Source organism: Glandiceps talaboti, chromosome 10 (genome assembly GCF_964340395.1).
Source record: "Glandiceps talaboti chromosome 10, keGlaTala1.1, whole genome shotgun sequence".
NCBI classification, from domain to species: Eukaryota; Metazoa; Hemichordata; class Enteropneusta; family Spengelidae; genus Glandiceps; species Glandiceps talaboti.
In genome coordinates, this window is record NC_135558.1 from 23,689,955 (window position 1) to 23,712,603 (window position 22,649).

At 36.2% G+C, this 22,649-nt stretch overlaps 1 protein-coding gene across 1 annotated transcript in view; it reads right to left on the bottom strand.

Annotated features, from left to right (window-relative positions):
- Positions 1 to 22,649, bottom strand: part of LOC144440827 (uncharacterized) — a 71,879-nt gene that overhangs the window by 14,360 nt on the left and 34,870 nt on the right. The window contains exons 3-6 of the mRNA XM_078130239.1: positions 20,891 to 21,189; positions 15,665 to 15,937; positions 9,847 to 9,931; positions 7,498 to 7,675 (exon numbers count right to left, since the gene is read on the bottom strand). Coding sequence (XP_077986365.1) covers positions 7,498 to 7,675; positions 9,847 to 9,931; positions 15,665 to 15,937; positions 20,891 to 21,189 — 835 coding nt within the window. The remainder of the gene's footprint in view (positions 1 to 7,497; positions 7,676 to 9,846; positions 9,932 to 15,664; positions 15,938 to 20,890; positions 21,190 to 22,649) is intronic.

The window sequence follows — 22,649 nt, forward strand, 5'->3', positions numbered from 1 at the left end:
GGTCAAGAAAGATAACAAGGTACAAGTCATTACAGTGGGTCAAGAAAGATAACAAGGTACAAGTCATTACAGTGGGTCAAGAAAGATAACAAGGTACAACTCATTACAGTGGGTCAAGAAAGATAACAAGGTACAAGTCATTACAGTGGGTCAAGAAAGATAACAAGGTACAAGTCATTACAGTGGGTCAAGAAAGATAACAAGGTACAAGTCATTACAGTGGGTCAAGAAAGATAACAAGGTACAAGTCATTACAGTGGGTCAAGAAAGATAACAAGGTACAAGTCATTACAGTGTGTCAAGAAAGATAACAAGGTACAAGTCATTACAGTGGGTCAAGAAAGATAACAAGGTACAAGTCATTACAGTGTGTCAAGAAAGATAGCAAGGTACAAGTCATTACAGTGTGTCAAGAAAGATAACAAGGTACAAGTCATTACAGTGGGTCAAGAAAGATAACAAGGTACAAATCATTACAGTGTGTCAAGAAAGATAACAAGGTACAAGTCATTACAGTGTGTCAAGAAAGATAACAAGGTACAAGTCATTACAGTGTGTCAAGAAAGATAACAAGGTACAAGTCATTACAGTGTGTCAAGAAAGATAACAAGGTACAAGTCATTACAGTGTGTCAAGAAAGATAACAAGGTACAAGTCATTACAGTGTGTCAAGAAAGATAACAAGGTACAAGTCATTACAGTGGGTCAAGAAAGATAGCAAGGTACAAATCATTACAGTGTGTCAAGAAAGATAACAAGGTACAAGTCATTACAGTGTGTCAAGAAAGATAACAAGGTACAAGTCATTACAGTGGGTCAAGAAAGATAACAAGGTACAAGTCATTACAGTGGGTCAAGAAAGATAGCAAGGTACAAGTCATTACAGTGGGTCAAGAAAGATAACAAGGTACAAGTCATTACAGTGGGTCAAGAAAGATAACAAGGTACAAGTCATTACAGTGGGTCAAGAAAGATAACAAGGTACAAGTCATTACAGTGTGTCAAGAAAGATAACAAGGTACAAGTCATTACAGTGGGTCAAGAAAGATAACAAGGTACAAGTCATTACAGTGGGTCAAGAAAGATACCAAGGTACAAGTCATTACAGTGGGTTAAGAAAGATAACAAGGTATGAGTCATTACAGTGCTAACCAATTCTGGCAAAAACTTGTTAGCAAAACTAACAAAGGTAAATGATACATTCATATCACAGGATTTATTGACATGTTTAAATATTAGCACCAATGGCAATGTAGTAAATTATGTGATTATTTTTTTTAAACAAGCGACCTATCGGTCAGAATAGCTCCGCTGTTTTGTTTTTTTTATTTTATTTTTTATTTTGGTGACATGTAGAAGTGGTTCAGTTCTTCAGCTCTTTACTATGCAGTTTTGCTTTAGCGATGCAATAAAGTGGTTAGTGGTTTCATATGATGTCTCACTATAAAACATATTTTACACAGAAGTTGGTAATGTATTGTACTTTTATACCATAGTCACCATTTTATAACAAAAATCTACAGTTATGAAAAATTGCACAAAATCTCAGAAAAAAATGACTGGGAAATGCACACAAGAAAAAGAAAAAAAAGAGAATTTTGAGGTTGGCTATAAATAATTCCAGTGTCTTACAGCTTTAACCCTGGAAAATTTTAATGATGAATGAAATAAACTAGGGATCTAAAATAATTTTGAGGCAATTTGAATTTCAATTTTCTAACAAATTTACCAAGTCAACAACATTCAACTTGTACTAGTTGTAGTAGATATATATATAGGGAAGAAATGTATTAATCGCCATCTTAGTTTCCGTACGGCGACAATCCCCAAGTACCCGAAAGAGAGTCATTCTCAGCCATTGACAGGGTTCGACACTGGAGTAAAAAAGTCACTATCCCACAGGACTAGTAAAATTGATAACATAGTAGTCCTGCAAAAAATCTGGTGGTCCTATCTTTAAGTGCTTTCGCTTGTTCACTTAGGCTCTTCATCTCTCTTAGTTTTTGCTCAACTTCTAATTCACTTTTCCAAACCCCATATTTATTTCAAACCGTGTGTTGTAATTGAACTGTCTATTTCTTTGTAGTTGTTTGTGCATCATCAACTCATTACTGTAATTTTATTCTCTTTTTTATGTTTTGGAGCTTCTTCTCTTTTTTGTTGCTTTCTGTGAGTAGTTTGTCTTAATTGGGGGGGGGGGGGAGTAATAAGATGTTATGTGGTCTTATTTCTAGCTCATAACATTTCTGGTACACATTGATCTAACTATTGCATTTTTAAAAGACAAAAAATTACCTTCCCATGGAGCAAGTCTTTATAGTGTTGTCCTTAGTGCATATTAGAATGTATTTACAACATAAAAATAAATAAATTTGAAGGTTACCAGCAGTTACAGCAAAATTTTGTTACTAATTACATGTACAAGTCACTTCGTCTATTTTCGTGTCTATGTACTTCCGGGTTGACATAAACGTTAAACGTGATACAGTCGGCCCTATAATTACTAAGAAATGACAAAACCGTTCGCAAAATAAAGTTCAGGATTTTAATTTTTCAAACTGAATATCAATATCCACTACACATTCAATAACTGGTTTCGCGTATTTAGAAATGTGCCCCAAAACATGAACACGGAATCGTACCGTGTCAGTGTTACTAACTAAGTTAGCAGTTTCATTGTAGGCTGTAAGTTGTACCGGTAAAAAAACGATCATCACATCATGTAGGAAGTACAAAAACATAGAACACGTTGTTTTCTTGCTGAATAAACTCACTGAAATAACAACACGGTCAAATTGCGTCTTCGATTTTGACAGCCACCATTGTTATGATTGAGCTTCACTTACTTCCGTTGAACGTGGCCAGTACAGTGTAGAGGCCAGGTACTAGGTAAGCCTTACCCTTATTATACACAAATCATCGTACAACTATTTTTATTGGCTATAATATTAGCTACATTTGAAAGGTCTCACTTGATTGGCTCATCCTTCGCTATTCCACTGCACCACCGCACTCGTCTTCATGTTTACTGGTGCGAATATATAAAACTTCGTAACCTTGTAAAGAAGGAGATTGAGTTTGCCAAATGCCGTTATTACAAAGAACTGCTATCTGAAAATATTAACAATAGCCACAAAGTTTGGAAGAAGGTGAATGAACTTCTTAAACCATCAGATAAGACTCTCCCTGTCCACGACAATGCCATCCCTCTCGCAAATAACTTTAACAACTACTTTGCTAATGTTGGTGTGCTTGTTCAGGATGAACTTCAACCGACAGACCCCTTGATAGATCACATACCAACACCTGGCTCTCAATTCCAACTTTCGACTGTCTCTGAAGAGGATGTAAATTCGGAATTATCCTCACTGCCATCAAATAAATCATCTTCCACTGATGACATTGACTCGCGCCTGATCAAACTTTCTATGCCAGCGATTGTTCCGTCATTAACTCGTATTTTCAATATGTCCATAACCCAAGGCATTATGCCCACACAGTGGAAAAAGGCTACAATTGTCCCCATCTTCAAGAAGGGTAAGAAAGACAAACAAGACATTTGTAACTATCGTCCCATCTCATTACTGCCCACCTTATCAAAAGTCATGGAACGTCTAGTCTGCAAGCAACTTAGCTCCTTTTTCGAAAGAAATAATGTTCTTCACTCAACCTTCTCAGGTTTTCGACCAAAACATTCTACAGCAACCCTGTTGCAACGTGTAACTGATGACATTCTTGTCAACATGTATACTAAGAAAATCTCGTGTCTTCTAATGCTGGATTTATCAAAAGCATTTGACTCTGTGAATCATGCTATTCTTCTTCAAAAACTTCAACGCTATAACATCCACCCCACTACCATATCATGGTTTAAAAACTACCTGACTGATCGCACTCAATGTGTTAAACTTGATTCTTACACTTCAAATCACATTCCTGTTAAAACCGGGGTACCTCAAGGAAGCGTCTGCGGCCCACTTCTATTCTCCCTCTATATCAACGACCTTCCACTCTGGCTCCAATCTAATACACCAATGTACGGCTATGCTGACGATATCAACATCTTAAAAGCAGCTCCTATCTCCAACTTAGATGCCTTACACGATGAGTTGATCGATGAAATCAACAATCTCACAACATGGTTTCACTCCAACTCTCTCAAACCCAACATTTCTAAATACCAATTCATGTTACTTGGCACTCGTCAACAATTGCAGAAAATACCAGATCACATTAAAACCCTCTCTACTCGCGATCATGTTATTCAGGCAACCACCAGTGCGACTTGTTTGGGTCTTAGACTTGACCCTGAACTCAAATGGTCAAACCATATAGCCTACCTCCGTCGAGCTTGTGGTTATCGACTTATTACCCTGGCTAGAGCAAGACGTTGTATTCCTGAAAAAATTCGCAAGAATATCATCACAGCTACAGTTTTCTCACTCCTGGACTACTGTGACACTGTTTATTCAAACTGTAGTATCACATTAAAATGCAGCTTGCAACGTATAATCAATTTCGCTGTCCGCATCCAATGTGGGCTAAAGAAGTCTGAACATGTCACTACCGCCAGACTTAGACTTGATTGGCCAACCATTCAAGAGCGACATAACCACAACTTCAATAAACTTGTCAAAAAATGTATTATTAACAAAGTACCATCGTACCTTTCTGAACTTATTTCAACCAATGATACGTTTCATCAATACAATACAAGGACCAAATTCCACATTCCGAAAGCCCACTCTCGTTCCTTCAGATACAGGGCATCCATCGCTGCAAATAGTTCATAAATTTAATGCCCTTTGTACTCTTTCCTCAAGATGGTCATTATTGTACAGTGCTTAAATTTGTGTCTGTTATGTATATTTGTATTTTAAATCTGTATTGTATTTGTTTATCTTGCATTTGCATGAAAAGCCATTTAATGGATGCATTGCCGTTTATAAATAAATAATAATAATAATATTCCCGTTTTCAAGAGACACCCCGCCAGAATAAAGTGCCACGTAGTACAGCAATGGCGCGAGATCGCCTGTTGGGCGACTTTCCCACCGGGTGTGCTTTTCGAAAACTACACAACACATGCTTTTATGACACGGAATCATAGAAAATCTACCCCGTTTCCAAACTAATCGTAATTTTATCGCGAATAGACAACCGGAGTTGGTCAAAATAGCAAATTAAAAATCAAATGAATTTTACTATGACCGTGAATTCATCATATAGCCGGTGGTTTGAATTCTGAGCTCCCTACTAATATACCTATCACAGAAAGTTACTCGACTCGCGGGATAGCGGACAGCGTGTACGTGTATGTCGAACCCTTGCTATACGTTACAGCATAGACCCTCCTGGTTACAGTGGTAACACTCGTTCATGTTCGATTACCTTTCATAAAGAAAACACAACGAAATGGTTGAAGTGATCTTTTTTTAAATTTCTTTTCATCACAAAAACAAAATCTGTGTGATCAAAAGTGTTGTAAACTAAACCAGAAAGAATTATCGGACTGGCTAAACTTCCCACTGAACTGGAGTAAGGTCCAAGCCTCGATAGTACGTGAGCAAATCGTCTCAAACTAGCGATACAACTTTCAAAATATAACTTGACATGTCTTCATTTGTTAGAGTTATACAATTCAAGACGGGTTTTCACTCGAAAGAAACAATTCTGTGAATAATGACATTCTGAACGCAGCGATTTCTCGGACGATGTTAACACTGTAACGTACGGCTGGCAACGACTTGCTTCCGGGTTAGTCCCTCGTACATCCGGGTACTTGAGATTGTCGCCGTACGGAACAACCACATCGGCAATTTTGACGCTGTAATTTTGCCACCAATATTGATCGTACAAAAACAAAACTCCATAAATGAACCACAAAGTACTTTCCCTTTCAAAATGTGGTAATTTTAGAAAGAGTATTATCGTTTTTATTGACGACTGACTGTCAAAAATCGTCCCATACACTTCAGTTCACAGGCATTCAAACTTGATCATGAGGGAGGTGCATATACTGGAATGAACCATTCTGTAGGAGGGGTGGATGGAGAATTGGATTTGAAGTTTACAACCCTTTTTCGAACAAATATTTGTCATTTGGGCGCACAATGCGTAGAATTAAGACTATAGCACATATTACATTGCTTGTTTGACGTCAATAGTGTCTTTTGAAAAGTTGCACTTTACCTAAAGTCTCGCGGAGTGATTTCCAATATGGCGTCGGTCATTATACTCATTAACATATTCATTTTTTTTTCAAATTTCAAAAAAAAAATCATAAAAAATAGAAGAGAAGACGTGCTGACTTGAAATTAACAAATCTAAGTAAGGTACCCTCTGTGCATCAACACACCACATATCAAAGCAATCTGACTTAAAGTTTATGAGGAGTTGATGAAAATGACATTTTTGGAAAAAAAATCATAAAAAATTGAAAATGGCACAGATCAACTTGGCATGAACAAATCTGAATAGCCTCCCCCCAGGGAACATGCACACCAAATATCGAAGAATTCCGACTGTCACTTTCGGAGCAGATAGTGAAGATATAAAAGTTTGACGGACACCTATGATTCACTCTACTCTCTATACCTCAATACCCACCTATACCTAAAGCTACGCTTTCAGCTTTCGCTGACAGCGGAGCTAAAAAGGTATATCCACATGCCAATCCATCCATTGTTACCAATGCAATCAATCTGATTAAAATCCGATGTAGATGTCGGCTAATCGTTCATTGCTATTTTACTTTCGTTATTTTGCCTGAATTGACTTTCTTGGTACATGTTTACATTTTTATAGCCTGATCGCCTCCTCTACATCTGAACTGGTGCACATGCACATGAATTTCTGCTCAGTGAGACACACAGCCATCAAGTCATTGAAAATGCCGCTATGATTGGGTTTTAAGGAACTGGCAGTTTATGTTGTCATTTTCAAACCTGGTTAATGTTGTTTGGCCTCATATGGTTGTTTTGATATCACTACTCTGATCACGCAATAACACTTGTGAACTTAAAACAAACAGACTTAGATATGTTGTGTCTGCTCATTGGACATGGAATAGACTACTTATGTTGTGTCTCCTCGTCGGACATGGGACATGCCTACTCTTCAAGATGACGTCATGGAATAAACCATTCAACAATAAAGGATGTCTGAGTTATGGCTTTGGACATGAAAACTGTGCCAACAAAATGGCTGCTAGGCAGCCAAATCAGATTGTATCATGATGAAAATGAACATGTATGTCATAGAACACTGTGCTAATACCAACTTTGAATGAGATCTGTTCAAGCATGTCTGAGTTATGGCTTTGGACATGGCAAATTCGCAAACAAAATGGCTGCCAGCCAGCCATATTGGATCGTATCACGACGAAAATCAATATGCACATGTATGTCATAGAACACTGTGCTTTAAGGAACTCAAGTCAAGGGACTTGCTGAGTCAGAATGGTGGCTGACTGAATCATACATGCAGTTCATTTACCTATGAATAAATTTCTTTTCTTCTAAGTAAGCCATGGCAGAGGCAACTTGAGTGGCTATGTACATGAGAGTTACAGCAGGCAGTGTCTCTTCATTGTTTTCTCTTAGATAGTCAAGTAAATTACCATGTGGCATGAATTCTGTAATAATATAGAAAGGTGGCTCCCTTGTACACACACCTGTAAACAAATCAAACCAATTAATATGCACAGATTAGTGACAAAAGTACCCCTTCCCTTGTAAAACAACATCTGCAAATTACACAATAAACAAATCAAACTAATTAATATGCAAAGATTAGCGAGAAAGGCCCTAGCCCTAACAGATTCACTAGCTAGCCTTTCAAAGTATCATTTGTCTGTGTGTGTGTGTCAGTGTGTGTCCATGTGTGTGTATGTGTGTCTGTCTGTCTGTCTGTCTGTCTGTCTGTCTGTCTGTCTGTCTGTCTGTCTGTATGTGGACACAATATCTCAAGAAATGCTTCGATTCTAATGAAACTTTTAATAATGATTAGATTTGGTAATCATCATATAAATAACAATGATTAATCAGCCTAATTAATGATTTTCAGTAATTAGACTATATCTACAGAATACAAGCTTCAAATTCTAGATAATTGTATACATACATTTGGGATACCAAAGCATATCTGTCCTGAAAATATATCTGATGTTAGCTTTTGGTTTTAATAAGTTATTTGCATGTATTTGGTAATTTTGGGAAAATCATAGTACTACAAATTGCTCATTGGAACATTGACTAAATATTCCATGAAACTCTAAAAGTTTCACATTTCATTTTGCATGTGTTGTGTTGGCCATAATTGATCGCATCTGTGGGCGATCTTGCTGGAGAATTTGGCAAGATAAATTCATACGACCTCTTCACTATGCTATCAAATTCTATCTTTTCTGTACTTCCATGTACTTAGTGAGGACCGTTTTGCACTACTGTGTCTCTGTTTACCATGTGAGAGCATGAGATGAGAAGATCACTGTTCATGGTCAAACTATGAGTGAAAAACTGGGCCAAAATTTCTGGGGATCATGTATGCTTGATCAAATCGCCGTAAAATCAGTATTCCTACAAATAATTCATAAGCTAGGGCCAATTGTGTCAAAATGTTTTCAACAATAACAATAACACCTTCAGAAACATCCCCACCAAGTTTCAACCCATTCACCATGCAGATATGTTTTGACCAATATTGAGATTTTTAGACCAAATTTGCATATCATTGATGGGATCATCACATTATGAATAGAGCTTTATCTACACATCCCCAGATGCATCCCCATTAAATTTCAGCCCAATCTGCTCAGTAGTTTTGGAACTATTCATTTTTGACAAAAAACATTTTTAGACTTAATTTGCATATCACTGATGGGATCATCATGTCATGAACACTTCTTAATTTAAATACCGCCAAGAATACTCCCATCAAATTTCAGCCTAATCTGCTCAGTACTTTTGGAATTATAGATTTTTTGACCAAAAGAGACATTTTAGCCCTAATTTGCATATCTGATGGGATTATCATGTCATGAACAATTCTTAATCTAAGAACCTCTAAGAAAATTCCAACCAAATTTCAGATTGATCTTCTGAGTAGTTTTGGAGTTTAAATTTTCTGACCAAAAATTACATTTTTTGACACAAATCACATACTGGTGGTAAGATTTTTGTTTTTAACAATTTCCCAACGAGACACCCAAGGTAATCCACCCACCACATATCATGGCAATTGGTCTAGCAGTTTTTGACTTTAAGTTGTTTACTTACACACACACACACACACACACACACACACACACACACACACACACGCACGCACGCACGCACGCACACACGCACGCACACACGCAAACACGCACGCACGCACGCACACACACACAGGCTTACATAGTGCTTTCAAGTGTTTAAATGACACATGGCGGCCAAAGCTTGACCTTTGTCATGTGGCTAGCAACCACTGGTTGAAATATCCCTTATTACAATTTGACAAAATGTCTCACTCTGGCAAAATCCTGGCAAGAAGACCTATTAGGAAATGTAAAATACTTCATATTTATCCAATGAAAAGACAATCAAAGGCAAGAAATCAGAATTACGAAAATAAAAAACATAATAATTAATATATATATTTTGGTGTTCACTCAATTTTTGAATTATATAATTTTTAATTTGGTGGAAATAAAGTATTATTATAAGTATTATTATTATACTCCAGTTCCAACATTGCAGTGTTTTTTGAAAGAAGCCTCACTCCAGGATGCCCCAAATGAGAGAAAGTGAGTCACGATTACCAACCACAGAGCAGTATAAGAGGCAAAATGATTGAAATACTCACCTAATAATTGCACTAAGTTTGGATGTTTAATTTCTTTCATTACACTTGCCTCCTTCATGAATTCATCCATTTGCATAGTTTCTTCCTAAAAACAACATTGAAAAAAAGACACAGTAAGTTAAAAACACTGCCAATGGCATTGAAGCACAACTACTCTTCAAGATGACGTCATGGAATAAACCATTCAACAATAAAGGATGGGTCGGGTATGGGGGAAAGCATGGGTGGGGTATGGGGGAACCTGTTCAAGCATGTCTGAGTTATGGCTATGGACATAATAACTGTGCCATCAAAATGGCTGCCATATCGGATATTATCACGACGAAAATGGATATGCACATGTATGTCATAGAACACTGTGCTAATACCAACTTTGAATGAGATCTGTTCAAGCATGTCTCAGTTATGGCTTTGGACATGGAAAATTCGCAAACAAAATGGCTGCTAACCAGCCATATTGGATTGTACCCTGACGAAAATGAATATGCACATGTATGTCATAGAACACTGTCCTAATACAAACTTTGAATGAGATCTGTTCAAGCATGTCTGAGTTATGGCTTTGGACATGGAAAATTCGCAAACAAAATGGCTGCTAGGTGGCCATATTGGATCGTATCATGAAACAAATTGATGTGCATATGTATGCCATAGTATGTTGCCTCTGTACCAAGTTTGAAAAAAATCGGTCCAGGCATCTCCAACAGCTGTGGACGGACGGACGGATGGATGGACGAACAGAACCCAATCCATAAGTCCCCGCCGGATGAAGACTAATAAAAAGCTGACAATTCAGAAATAACTCTATTTCAGAGCTGAAGTCCTCACACTTAATAAAATGTATGCAGTAATTTAAAAGTCTTGATTTGGCTATACCGATAGTACCAGTAGTAGCAGCAATATTATATTATTGATTTAAATAATACATTATTCACGAGAAAGGATGGCTTATTTTCATTCTTGAAGGACGAGGTGCTCAGCTACATTATGATATGGTATTAATCATACAAATTTGTATACTGGAAGGTATCACAGACTAAAGAGGTACTGGTTAGTTGTTCACAGGTGAAATGTGCATAAAATAACACACAATGGAAAGTCTGATGTAAATACACAGGAAAGACTAGAGGCTAACTTGTAAGCAGTCAAGAAGAAAATATCATACTACAGGGGCCTGCATAGGTTTACCTAATATTGCAGTCACAGATGTGATGCACTGATACTAATACATAACATTTCATTAGCAAATTTATTAAATGTAGTAGACCTGACAAAATAGCAGTTAAACATTTTTAAATTTTAGTGTGCTGTATAATGTACATGTATTATATTATATATGATGATATTGTGGCAAGGCATTGGTGTCATAAAACATAAAAACTCCTTGATATTGTAACTGTTATAATACCCTGCCAACCCTTCCTAGTGAAAGGATATGCTTGTATAGTCATAAGACATAACAAGCCCAATACAAACTTACTGCATTCTATATTTAGATTGTAGTATTCATATATAATCTCACTTTTTTGTTGTTGATATCAACCTGGGTAAGAATTTTTTTGATATTCGACTCTATTTGAAGGCATTTTGTGCACTTAAGAGTTCATAGAAATTGCTGGGACCACAATTTGCCTACTTGAAATGAGAATCAATCTGAATCATAGTCACTGTTGTAATCAGAATCATATTGGTTATAAACAATGTGGTGGTGATCTGAGTCACTTCTTTCAACAAAGGCATTCTGTATCGTTTGCCGAGCAACATCAGGTGTAAAGGGACACTCAAGCTTGTGTTGTTTAAATATCAACAGTGTGTACCTGGCTGACTAATCGGTGACTGACTGACTGGTAACTGACTAACTGGTGACTGACTGACTGGAAACTAACTAACTGACTGTGTTGTACTAAATAGTATATGGGAGTGTATCCTGCAATAAAGTTATAATAATAAATGATGGCTGACTGACTAGTGACTGACTCCTTGTAATGTACATGTACTACTTGATGGCTGACTGACAGGTGACTGACTGACTGCTTCAGTTGTACTACAACATTTCTGACTGACTAATGACTGACAGTGACTGACTGGTAACTGACTAACTACTTGTACTGTACATGTACTAGTCTCAGATTATTGGTCTCTTCTTTATCTACAAATAAGTTCTGAAAGAGGATGTTATGTACTTTTAATCACCCTACAAGAAAATTTCACTGATCATTCTCCAAAAGGTAAACAGATGTTCTATCTACACTGCTGAACATCTCAATTATTTTGTAATTAGCTATGGATTTTTAAAACGAGTAGTGCATAACCATTCATTGTTGTTTGCATTTAGTTAAACAATGTTGGTTTAGAATTTCAAAAATAAAAGTACACACTTTCAAACTTCATACAATAGAACTGCTCACTCATTTTTTCCTTCCATAAGGAAGGAGATACTATAGGGGCTGAAATGTGTGTGTGTGTGTGTCTGTGTCATCGTTTTCTCCAAAACGACTGGGTCAATTGATATGAAATTTGGTACACATCTTCCTTACGGGAAAAGGAAGATCTAATAAGGTTTTGGTAAACATCCAATAAATTTTAATAACTCATTTGCGTAATCAACGGTTTTCAGCAATAAGTCTATATCTTATGAGTTCAAGTTTCAAACTTCATATAATTTGGTACAAATATCAAAAACGTATATTACATATGCTTTACCAAGCTTGTTGATGTAACTTTAAGTCTTAATGAATCATTTGCATAATTAATGAATTTACGCAATTAGGCTATATCTTAAGACTGCATACATCAATTTCGATATAATTTAGTATATTCATTAAATATAAGAAATACATTTGTCCTATAAGATTTGTTGATGCACCTTATGGTGTTAATGAATAATTTGCATAATTAATAAGTTTCGGTAATTAGGCTATATCTTAAGACTGCATACTACAAATTCAATACCATTCAGTACATACATTAACCATAACAAATTGTATGTGGCCTATACAACTTGTTGATGTACATGACAATGTTAATGAATAATTTGCATAATTAATGAGTTACAGTAATTCGGCTATAACTTAAGAATATACATTTCAATTTTAATACAACTCAGTACATACGTTAACCTTAATAAATCCCATATGTGCTGTAAAGTTTGTTGATGTACCTTACAGTGTTAATGAATAATTTGCATAATGAATAAGTTTCAGTAATTAGGCTATAACTTAAGAATACATTCTTCAATTTCAATACAATTTAGTACATACGTTAATCTTAATAAATCTCATATGTCCTGTAAAGTTTATTGATGTACCTCAGTGTTAAAGAATAATTTGCATAATTAATGAGTTTCAGTAATTAGTCTATGTCTTAAGACTGCATACTTAAATTTCAGTACCATTCGTACATACTTTAACCATAACAAATCATATGTATCCTATAATGTTTGCTGATGTACCTTACACTGTTAATAAATAATTTGCTTAATTAATGAGTTTTGGTATTTAGGCAATATCTTTAGACTGCATACTTCAATTTCCATACAATTTAATACATACGTTAAATGTAACAGAGTGCATATATCTACTATAAAAGTTGTTAATTTCGCCTAAAGATTTAGGGAACACTTTGCATAATCAATTATAGTCAGTACTTAGGCTTTGTTAAAAAACATTCATTACCATATTTTTTTGGAATATCATTTTAATGGGAAATTTGCATAATTGGTGATTCCCTTACAGGAGGCATTCAATTAAATCTCGTAGATTTTCGATTAGAAATTTAGGAAGTATGATATTAACGTCGAACTTTCTAATTTTAGCTTGTTGTTTTGCAATTTCTCCCAATATCAAGCTACTGCTGTTTGGTGTGAGCCATGTGATCGTGTAATTAATGCAGTACATGTATCTCGGGAAATATACTTTTTCATTGAACACATTCATCAGGTGTAATAATGTATGATTTATAACAATATTATGAAATCTATAAACCTACGGAAATAAATTGATCATCTTCAACACTGTTGTTCACGATCTAGCCTACGTGTATTACTTCGCAAAATTGTACACTGGTGACCTTTACATTGACCTCTACATTTTTATATTCAGTGCAATGTGTGGTTTGAACAGGGAGTTTGAATTATATTTATGATAGCAAGAAGATACCCTTACGGAAGGGCATTCTGTTTAAATCTGGTATATAGTAGTGATACATAGTTGCTTCAAACAGGATTTCAAAAGGTAACTTTAAATTTAACTTAACATTATTTTCAATGTATGCACTTTGCCATCAAAATCAAACGTTGCAAAAACCAGTCAAAGATTTTCATATTCAAGATCTGTTGATCCCTAAATTTATCGAAGTTGTCAACAAAAAATTAATTCACAGAAATGGCTATAACTACATAATCACTTTTATTGTTTTCAAACTGGTCTCAAGTTAGTATTCAGTCAGTACACGTGTTCTCCCAGAAAAGTAGGTCAGCTGTTCCTACCAAACATCAATACTCCCTGCTGTGTTATGTCACATGTAATCCAAGCATGTACTTGCCAAGTTTTTCCAGAGGGGTGTTATTGTAACAGCATTGAATTATGTGAATAAATTAAATGTATTGGATGTCAATCATTCAGTTGAAACTTTACGCCTTTAAGATTACAGTAATGGACATCAAGTATAATAAAATGGCGACTGGAAGATTGATTGAGTGGATCGAATCTTAGGATTTGTTTTCATTTTTTCATGCCTATGAAAGGTATGATGGCACAAAAGAACAAGTGAAAACTTTACATTATTCTGCACCCTTGGGTATGTTTGTTTGTTTGTTTGTTCCAACAGCAGACGACTACAAATTTTAACATAGAGAATACATTGTAAGCCCATTTAGAATATCGATTGTTTTTCGATAAAATATGAAACATTTTAGTTTGAAATTGTGTGATTTTGCAACATTATAAGTCTTCTGAGGTAGAGCCCTGCAGGCAAAGATCAATGAAAGGTTGTGTGAATTCATTTTTAGTGGCATGAAAGCACAAGAAATGAGCGTGAACATTGTGTCATGTGAGATATACCGACCTGAAACATAATAATATTCCAGGGTTTTCCCGGACCATGCGAACCCTGTAATGGTGGTGAAAAATTGAGAGTTTCTCAAAAATACTTGCCGAAATAGAGCATTTATACTCAAAAAACATAGTGGCCATAACATTGAACATCATTTGACACGTATGTGGGTATATATCACAGGTTACTGCTTACAATGCAACCAGGTGGTTACATGGGGCAATTCATGAAGCAACTTGAAAAGCAACTTGCACAGAGTTTCAGAAAATCAGACAAATCAGATTCCTTTGTTGCATTGTGACGAATTTCTTAGCCCATTGCTCATCGAGTTGCCACGTGTAACTGGTAGAGAATACATGTTTCATGGGTAATGTAAACTCAACTTTTGCATCAGTACTTTCACTAGGGTTTTATCATGTATGCCTTACCCTTCAATAACAATCCAAGAAGAGATGGTATGTTAGGAATGGACATGCTATATGATGAAGGGAAAGGGACACTAATTTTGGAAGCATTATGCACAATAAGTACACTGTACCCAGTGTTTTGTTAAGTATGATAATAGTTACATGTAGAGCTACCTCAGTTCTCCAAGTGGTACACAAGGATTTTCCAACAAAATCTTGGTACACTGTGTGAAAATTTACATAAAATTTTAGCAGATTGCCACCACAGTGCATGGGGTCCCAAAACCATGTAGGTCTGGTAAATGTAGTTGAACCCAACTTATAGGTTCCAAAGTAATCAGAACATGACTTGACTTTACCTTTAAAGTTTTCACCGCAATGGTTTTGTTATGTCTTTTCCATACAGCCTCATAGACTTCTCCATACTGGCCACCTCCTAGTTTATGTCTCATGACAATTTCAGTCCTTTCAATCTCCCAGTTATCAGGCTGTGGTGAAAGACCGTAAATAGTGGGTTTATTCCTCTTGGGTGCCGGGTAATGTAACGTTGTAATAAGTCCATCAGCCCGTAGAGAATGGTGGTGTACTAACTGTGGTAGAGTGTTAAATTGACTATCTGGAGTCACATATACCTGGTGACAGCAAAGAACAATGCACTCAAAATGATTATTCCAGTTTGAATTATTGATCAGTCAGTAGAATTACAGTGATTTGTTAACTGTGGCAAATGTTGTGATGTTCAGGAAAGTGAGTACCATAACACTGTTCTGCAATTTTATGATACTCAATAGCCAATTTGCAATCAAAACTAATTATGTTTAGATGCTGACTATACGATAGATGTAGTAACTACCTACATGTATTAGCTCTGAGGTGATCTGAAGGATAGCATTCCTGCAAGGGTCTGGGTAACTTACAGATAAACTTGATTATTTATAGTTTCACAAATAGTGTCAAATTGTTTACAACAGTAATTGATGTGTGGTTTATCATAGAAATATTAACTAGAGAGTAATACACCACTGACATTCAATATATTCTCAACAAGACTTCTTCAAACACATAGTACCCAACACCAAAAGGTATGTTCTATGGCAAATGTATAGTGCAAATTTGAATGGTGCCTGCTAGATACAAAACTTCATAATTTATTGACCAATTGCCCTTTGACCTTGCACATGGAGGTCAAGGTCCCCAAAATTAAGTTACTTACATGCCATAGATATGAGGGTAAACACACAAACAACAAACATGGCCACCATTCAGCCATATTTGATTTGGTCGCAATACAAGGTGACATGCATATGTCTCACATAGTATGTTACCTTTATGCCAAGTTTCATTGAAATCAGTAGGTACATGCCAGAGATATGAGGGTGAATACATGCACAAATGGACAACATGCACATATGGACAACTAAAAACCTTTACTGCCAAGATAGGGGTTTCATTAGTTTCATCATGCTATCCATGGTATCAAATCTCAAAGATCTCTCTGTATCATAGTGTATGTCTAGTCTACTGAGTTCAATTTTCAAATCATTCATTGTTGTATCATGACAACAGTGAATATGCACATGTTTGTCATAGAAAACTGTCCTAATACCAACTTTGAATGAGATCTGTTCAAGCATGTCTGAGTTATGGCTTTGGACATGGAAAATTCGCAAACAAAATGGCTGCCAGGCAGCCATATTGGATCATATCACAACAACAATGAATATGCACATGTGTGTCATAGAGCACTGTGCAAACATCAACTTTGAATGAGATCTGTTCAAGCATGTCTGAGTTATGGCTTTACACAGGTAAAATTTGCAAACAAAATGGCTTCTAGGTGGCCATATTGGATCGTATCATGAAACAAATTGACGTGTATATGTATGCCATAGTAAGTTTGAAAAAAATCGGTCCAGGCATCTCCAAGAAACGGCTCTGGATGGACGGACGGACGGACGGACCCCAATCCATAAGTTCGACTGATTTTCATTGAGCTAAGAGCTCCAAACTTACACATCCTGAGTGACTATATTTAAAACAAACAGTCATCGGCAATGACTCGACTCGACTCAACCCCCCCCCCCCTGCAATGGATGTTTTCAGGGGATTGCCACCAGTCATGGTAGTGTGATGTATAAGATTGTCTGAAATATAGTGCCAATGGCACTGTAGCACAACTGTGTATAATTGACTGAATATTTGCATACATTTTTTTTAATGTTCATTTATTTGTCTACTATTCCTTGTTATCTTTCCAATAAAGTGAGCATTTGGCTGTTGCTATGGGTGTGGTCTTGTTGCTAGGCACATTTACGTACATTTTTTTGAATGTTTATTAAATTGTCTTAACTCTTTCACCACCATTGGCCTCATGGGATTGTTTGTGCTCCACCAGCCCCTCACTAACATTAGGTGAGCGTGAGTGGTATGCTATCAAATTGATATAAAAATACAGTTACATATTTTTTTTAAATATGGTATCATTTTAATGGAAAATAAATTTTCCACATCAAAGTTGCAAATTCATCAATTCAAATGTCACATACACGACCGAAATATGGATTAAAGTAATAAAATATTAATAAAACAAACATGGGTTGTTTATTTTTTGACATATCACAAATAAACAAAATATTTATGTTACAAACAAAATTCAAAATACCAACTAAATATCATGGCAATTGTCTAGTCCAGCAGTTTTTGACTTTAAATTGTTTACACACACACACACACACACACACACACACACACACACACACACACACAGACAGACAGACAGACAGACACTTAGCCGTGCCTAATACCACTACTGAACCTTATCAGCTAACAAATGCCCTAAAACATACGGTCATTCACACCTTTTCCGAAGTAAAGTAACACCATTGTGCCATGTAATAACATGTTACCCCTCCGCTGTCTATTCATAGACCCTCCGTGGGTGGAGGGTCTATGGTCTATTCCATGAATTACATGGCAAACATGACTTTCATCTTCAATGTCATCAAAAAGTATAATAGACTCACATACCTTTTGATATAGTGGGGATGCTGTGTCCGATCATTAGTTTTATGTTCAAATTTACACTTTTAGTTAAAGTTGGCCATCATATATATCATGAGGTTTGGCAGATAATGACGTCACAAACTCTCGCAAGTTTTTGAAGTCCTCAATGGTAAAGTATAGTAAGTGTCATGTATCACTGGATTTCTCCAGATATGACACCATGTAGGTATATGCAAACTTTTTAATGTTTTTGAAGTCTACTCATCTCTGGACATTTAGTTTTAAATAATTTTAGCTTCCCTGAGAAAAATAATCGTTATTCATTAAATATTTTGAAATAATTTTAGCTTTCCTGTGAAATCACTGTTATGCAAATCATAAGAATAGACTATGCAAATGAGTCACCCTGCTACCAAAACAATCCATGGTGAAACACTGGATAGACAAACAGACAGACAGACGGACAGACACTTTGCCATGCTAAAGCACTACTGAACCTATCAGTTCTGTTGTGCTAAAAATGGAAAATTTAAGGAAACTCACTATTTTTGATAAAACTTGTAAATCAATGATTGGATCAGTTTCATTTGAACAGTGTTTCATGTACAGACTCAAAGAAAACTCTCCACCAAATACCAAGACAATCGGTCTGGCAGTTTTTGACTTTAAAGTGGTTCACATCCACACACACACATATATCTGTATGTCTGTATGTCTGTATGTCTGTATGTATGTATGTATGTATGTATGTATGTATGTATGTATGTATGTATACACACACATAGACATTTCTTGATGGCTATAGCCCTACTAAACCTCAGTTCAGTTGGACTAAATAGAATTGGCTACATACACACAGACATTTCTTGATGGCTATAGCCCTACTAAACCTCAGTTCGTTGGACTAAATAGAATTGGATACATACACATAGACATTTCTTGATGGCTATAGCCCTACTAAACCTCAGTTCAGTTGGACTAAATAGAATTGGCTACATACACATAGACATTTCTTGATGGCTATAGCTCTACTAAACCTCAGTTCAGTTGGACTAAATAGAATTGGCTACATACACATAGACATTTCTTGATGGCTATAGCTCTACTAAACCTCAGTTCAGTTGGACTAAATAGAATTGGATACATACACATAGACATTTCTTGATGGCTATAGCCCTACTAAACCTCAGTTCAGTTGGACTAAATAGAATTGGCTACATACACATAGACATTTCTTGATGGCTATAGCTCTACTAAACCTCAGTTCGTTGGACTAAATAGAATTGGCTACATACACATAGACATTTCTTGATGGCTATAGCTCTACTAAACCTCAGTTCAGTTGGACTAAATAGAATTGGCTACATACACATAGACATTTCTTGATGGCTATAGCTCTACTAAACCTCAGTTCAGTTGGACTAAATAGAATTGGCTACATACACATAGACATTTCTTGATGGCTATAGCTCTACTAAACCTCAGTTCAGTTGGACTAAATAGAATTGGCTACATACACATAGACATTTCTTGATGGCTATAGCTCTACTAAACCTCAGTTCAGTTGGACTAAATAGAATTGGCTACATACACATAGACATTTCTTGATGGCTATAGCCCTACTAAACCTCAGTTCAGTTGGACTAAATAGAATTGGCTACATACACATAGACATTTCTTGATGGCTATAGCCCTACTAAACCTCAGTTCAGTTGGACTAAATAGAATTGGATACATACACATAGACATTTCTTGATGGCTATAGCCCTACTAAACCTCAGTTCAGTTGGACTAAATAGAATTGGATACATACACATAGACATTTCTTGATGGCTATAGCCCTACTAAACCTCAGTTCAGTTGGACTAAATAGAATTGGCTACACACACATAGACATTTCTTGATGGCTATAGCCCTACTAAACCTCAGTTCAGTTGGACTAAATAGAATTAGCTACATACACATAGACATTTCTTGATGGCTATAGCCCTACTAAATCTCAGTTCAGTTGGACTAAATAGAATTGGATACATACACATAGACATTTCTTGATGGCTATAGCCCTACTAAACCTCAGTTCAGTTGGACTAAATAGAATTGGATACATACACATAGACATTTCTTGATGGCTATAGCCCTACTAAACCTCAGTTCAGTTGGACTAAATAGAATTGGATACATACACATAGACATTTCTTGATGGCTATAGCCCTACTAAATCTCAGTTCAGTTGGACTAAATAGAATTGGCTACATACACATAGACATTTCTTGATGGCTATAGCCCTACTAAACCTCAGTTCAGTTGGACTAAATAGAATTGGCTACATACACATAGACATTTCTTGATGGCTATAGCTCTACTAAACCTCAGTTCAGTTGGACTAAATAGAATTGGCTACATACACATAGACATTTCTTGATGGCTATAGCTCTACTAAACCTCAGTTCAGTTGGACTAAATAGAATTGGAACAGAGATAAAGTTAATAAATCAGAAGTAGAAATGCAACAAATCGTAACCTCTTTGGGAGACTAATCACAGTAAGTATTTTGACATGAGACAATAAATGAAGAGACTCACCTTGCCATCTGAAGCACTGCTAATTCTATAGTGATAGACTCGTCCTTCAAACCGTAGTGATATTGACAACTGTCCTGGGCTGCTTTCACTGTCTCGTACAAGAAAGCTACCGTCTATACCACTACTAAGTAAATATTCAGCAGCATTGCGAGATATTCTACCATGATACCATGAATGTTTTTCTAAACTATCAACTGGTGAAACATAACTGTGAGGCACCCATCCAGTTCGACTATCTCTAGTCTTGGCTTCTATCCATTCACCACTTTTGTTGTAATTCAATATTGTCAAGGGTTCACCTGTAAATCAAATCAGATGATCAAGTTTAAGATATATGACCTTTAAACTACAAGATTTAACATTCTTAATTCTGATTTGAAAAGAATACAATAGAACTAAATGACATATGAAACAAGTCATTGAGAATGACATAGTCCCCGCTATAATTGGGTTTTAAGGAATTATCACTACTCTGATCACGCAACAACATTTGTGAACCTAAAACAAACAGACTTAGATATGTTGTGTGTGCCATTTGGACATGGAATATGCCTCCAACAATAAAGGATTGGTTGGGTATGGGGGATCATATCACAATGAAAATGGAGTCTGAGTTATGGCTTTGGACATGGAAAATTCACAAACAAAATGGCTGCCAGGCAGCCATATTGGATCGCATCACGACGAAAATGGATATGCACATGTATGTCATAGAACACTGTCCTAATACCAACTCTGAATGAGATCTGTTCAAGCATGTCTCAGTTATGGCTTTGGACATGGAAAATTCGCAAACAAAATGGCTGCTAGGCGGCCATATTGGATCATATCATGACAACAATGAATATGCACATGTATGTCATAGAACACTGTCCTAATACCAACTCTGAATGAGATCTGTTCAAGCATGTCTGAGTTATGGCTTTAGACAGGGAAAATTTGCAAACAAAATGGTTGCTAGGCGGCCATATTAGATCGTATCATAAAACAAATTGTCGTGCATATGTATGCCATAGTATGTTGCCCCTTTACCAAGTTTGAAAAAAATCGGTCCAGGCATCTCCAAGAAACGGCTGCGGACGGACGGACGGACGGACGGAACCCAATCCATAAGTCCCCGTTCCGGACTTCGTCCGCGGGGACTAACAAGCGACCTATCGGTCAGAATAGCTCCGCTGTTTTTTTTGGGTTTTTTTTTTGTTTGTTTTTATTTTGTTGACATGTAGAAGTGGTTCAGTTCTTCACTATGCAGTTTTGTTTTAGCGATGCAATAAAGTGGTTACTGGTTTCATATGATGTCTCACTATAAAACACATTTTACACAGAAGTTGGTAATGTTTTGTACTTTTATACCATAGTCACCATTTTATAACAAAAATCTACTGTTATGAAAAATTGCACAAAATCTCTGAAAAAAAATGACTGGGAAATGCACACAAGAAAAAGAAAAAAAAAGAGGATTTTGAGGTTGGCTATAAATAATTCCAGTGTCTTACAGCTTTAACCCTGGAAAATGTTAATGATGAATGAAATAAACTAGGGATCTAAAATAATTTTGAGGCTATTTGAATTTCAATTTTCTAACAAATTTACCAAGTCAACAACATTCAACTTGTACTAGTTGTAGTAGATATATATAGGGAAGAAATGTATTAATCGCCATCTTAGTTTCCAAGTACCCGGAAGAGAGACATTCTCAGCCATACGTTACAGTGGTAACACTCGTTCATGTTCGATTACCTTTCATAAAGAAAACACA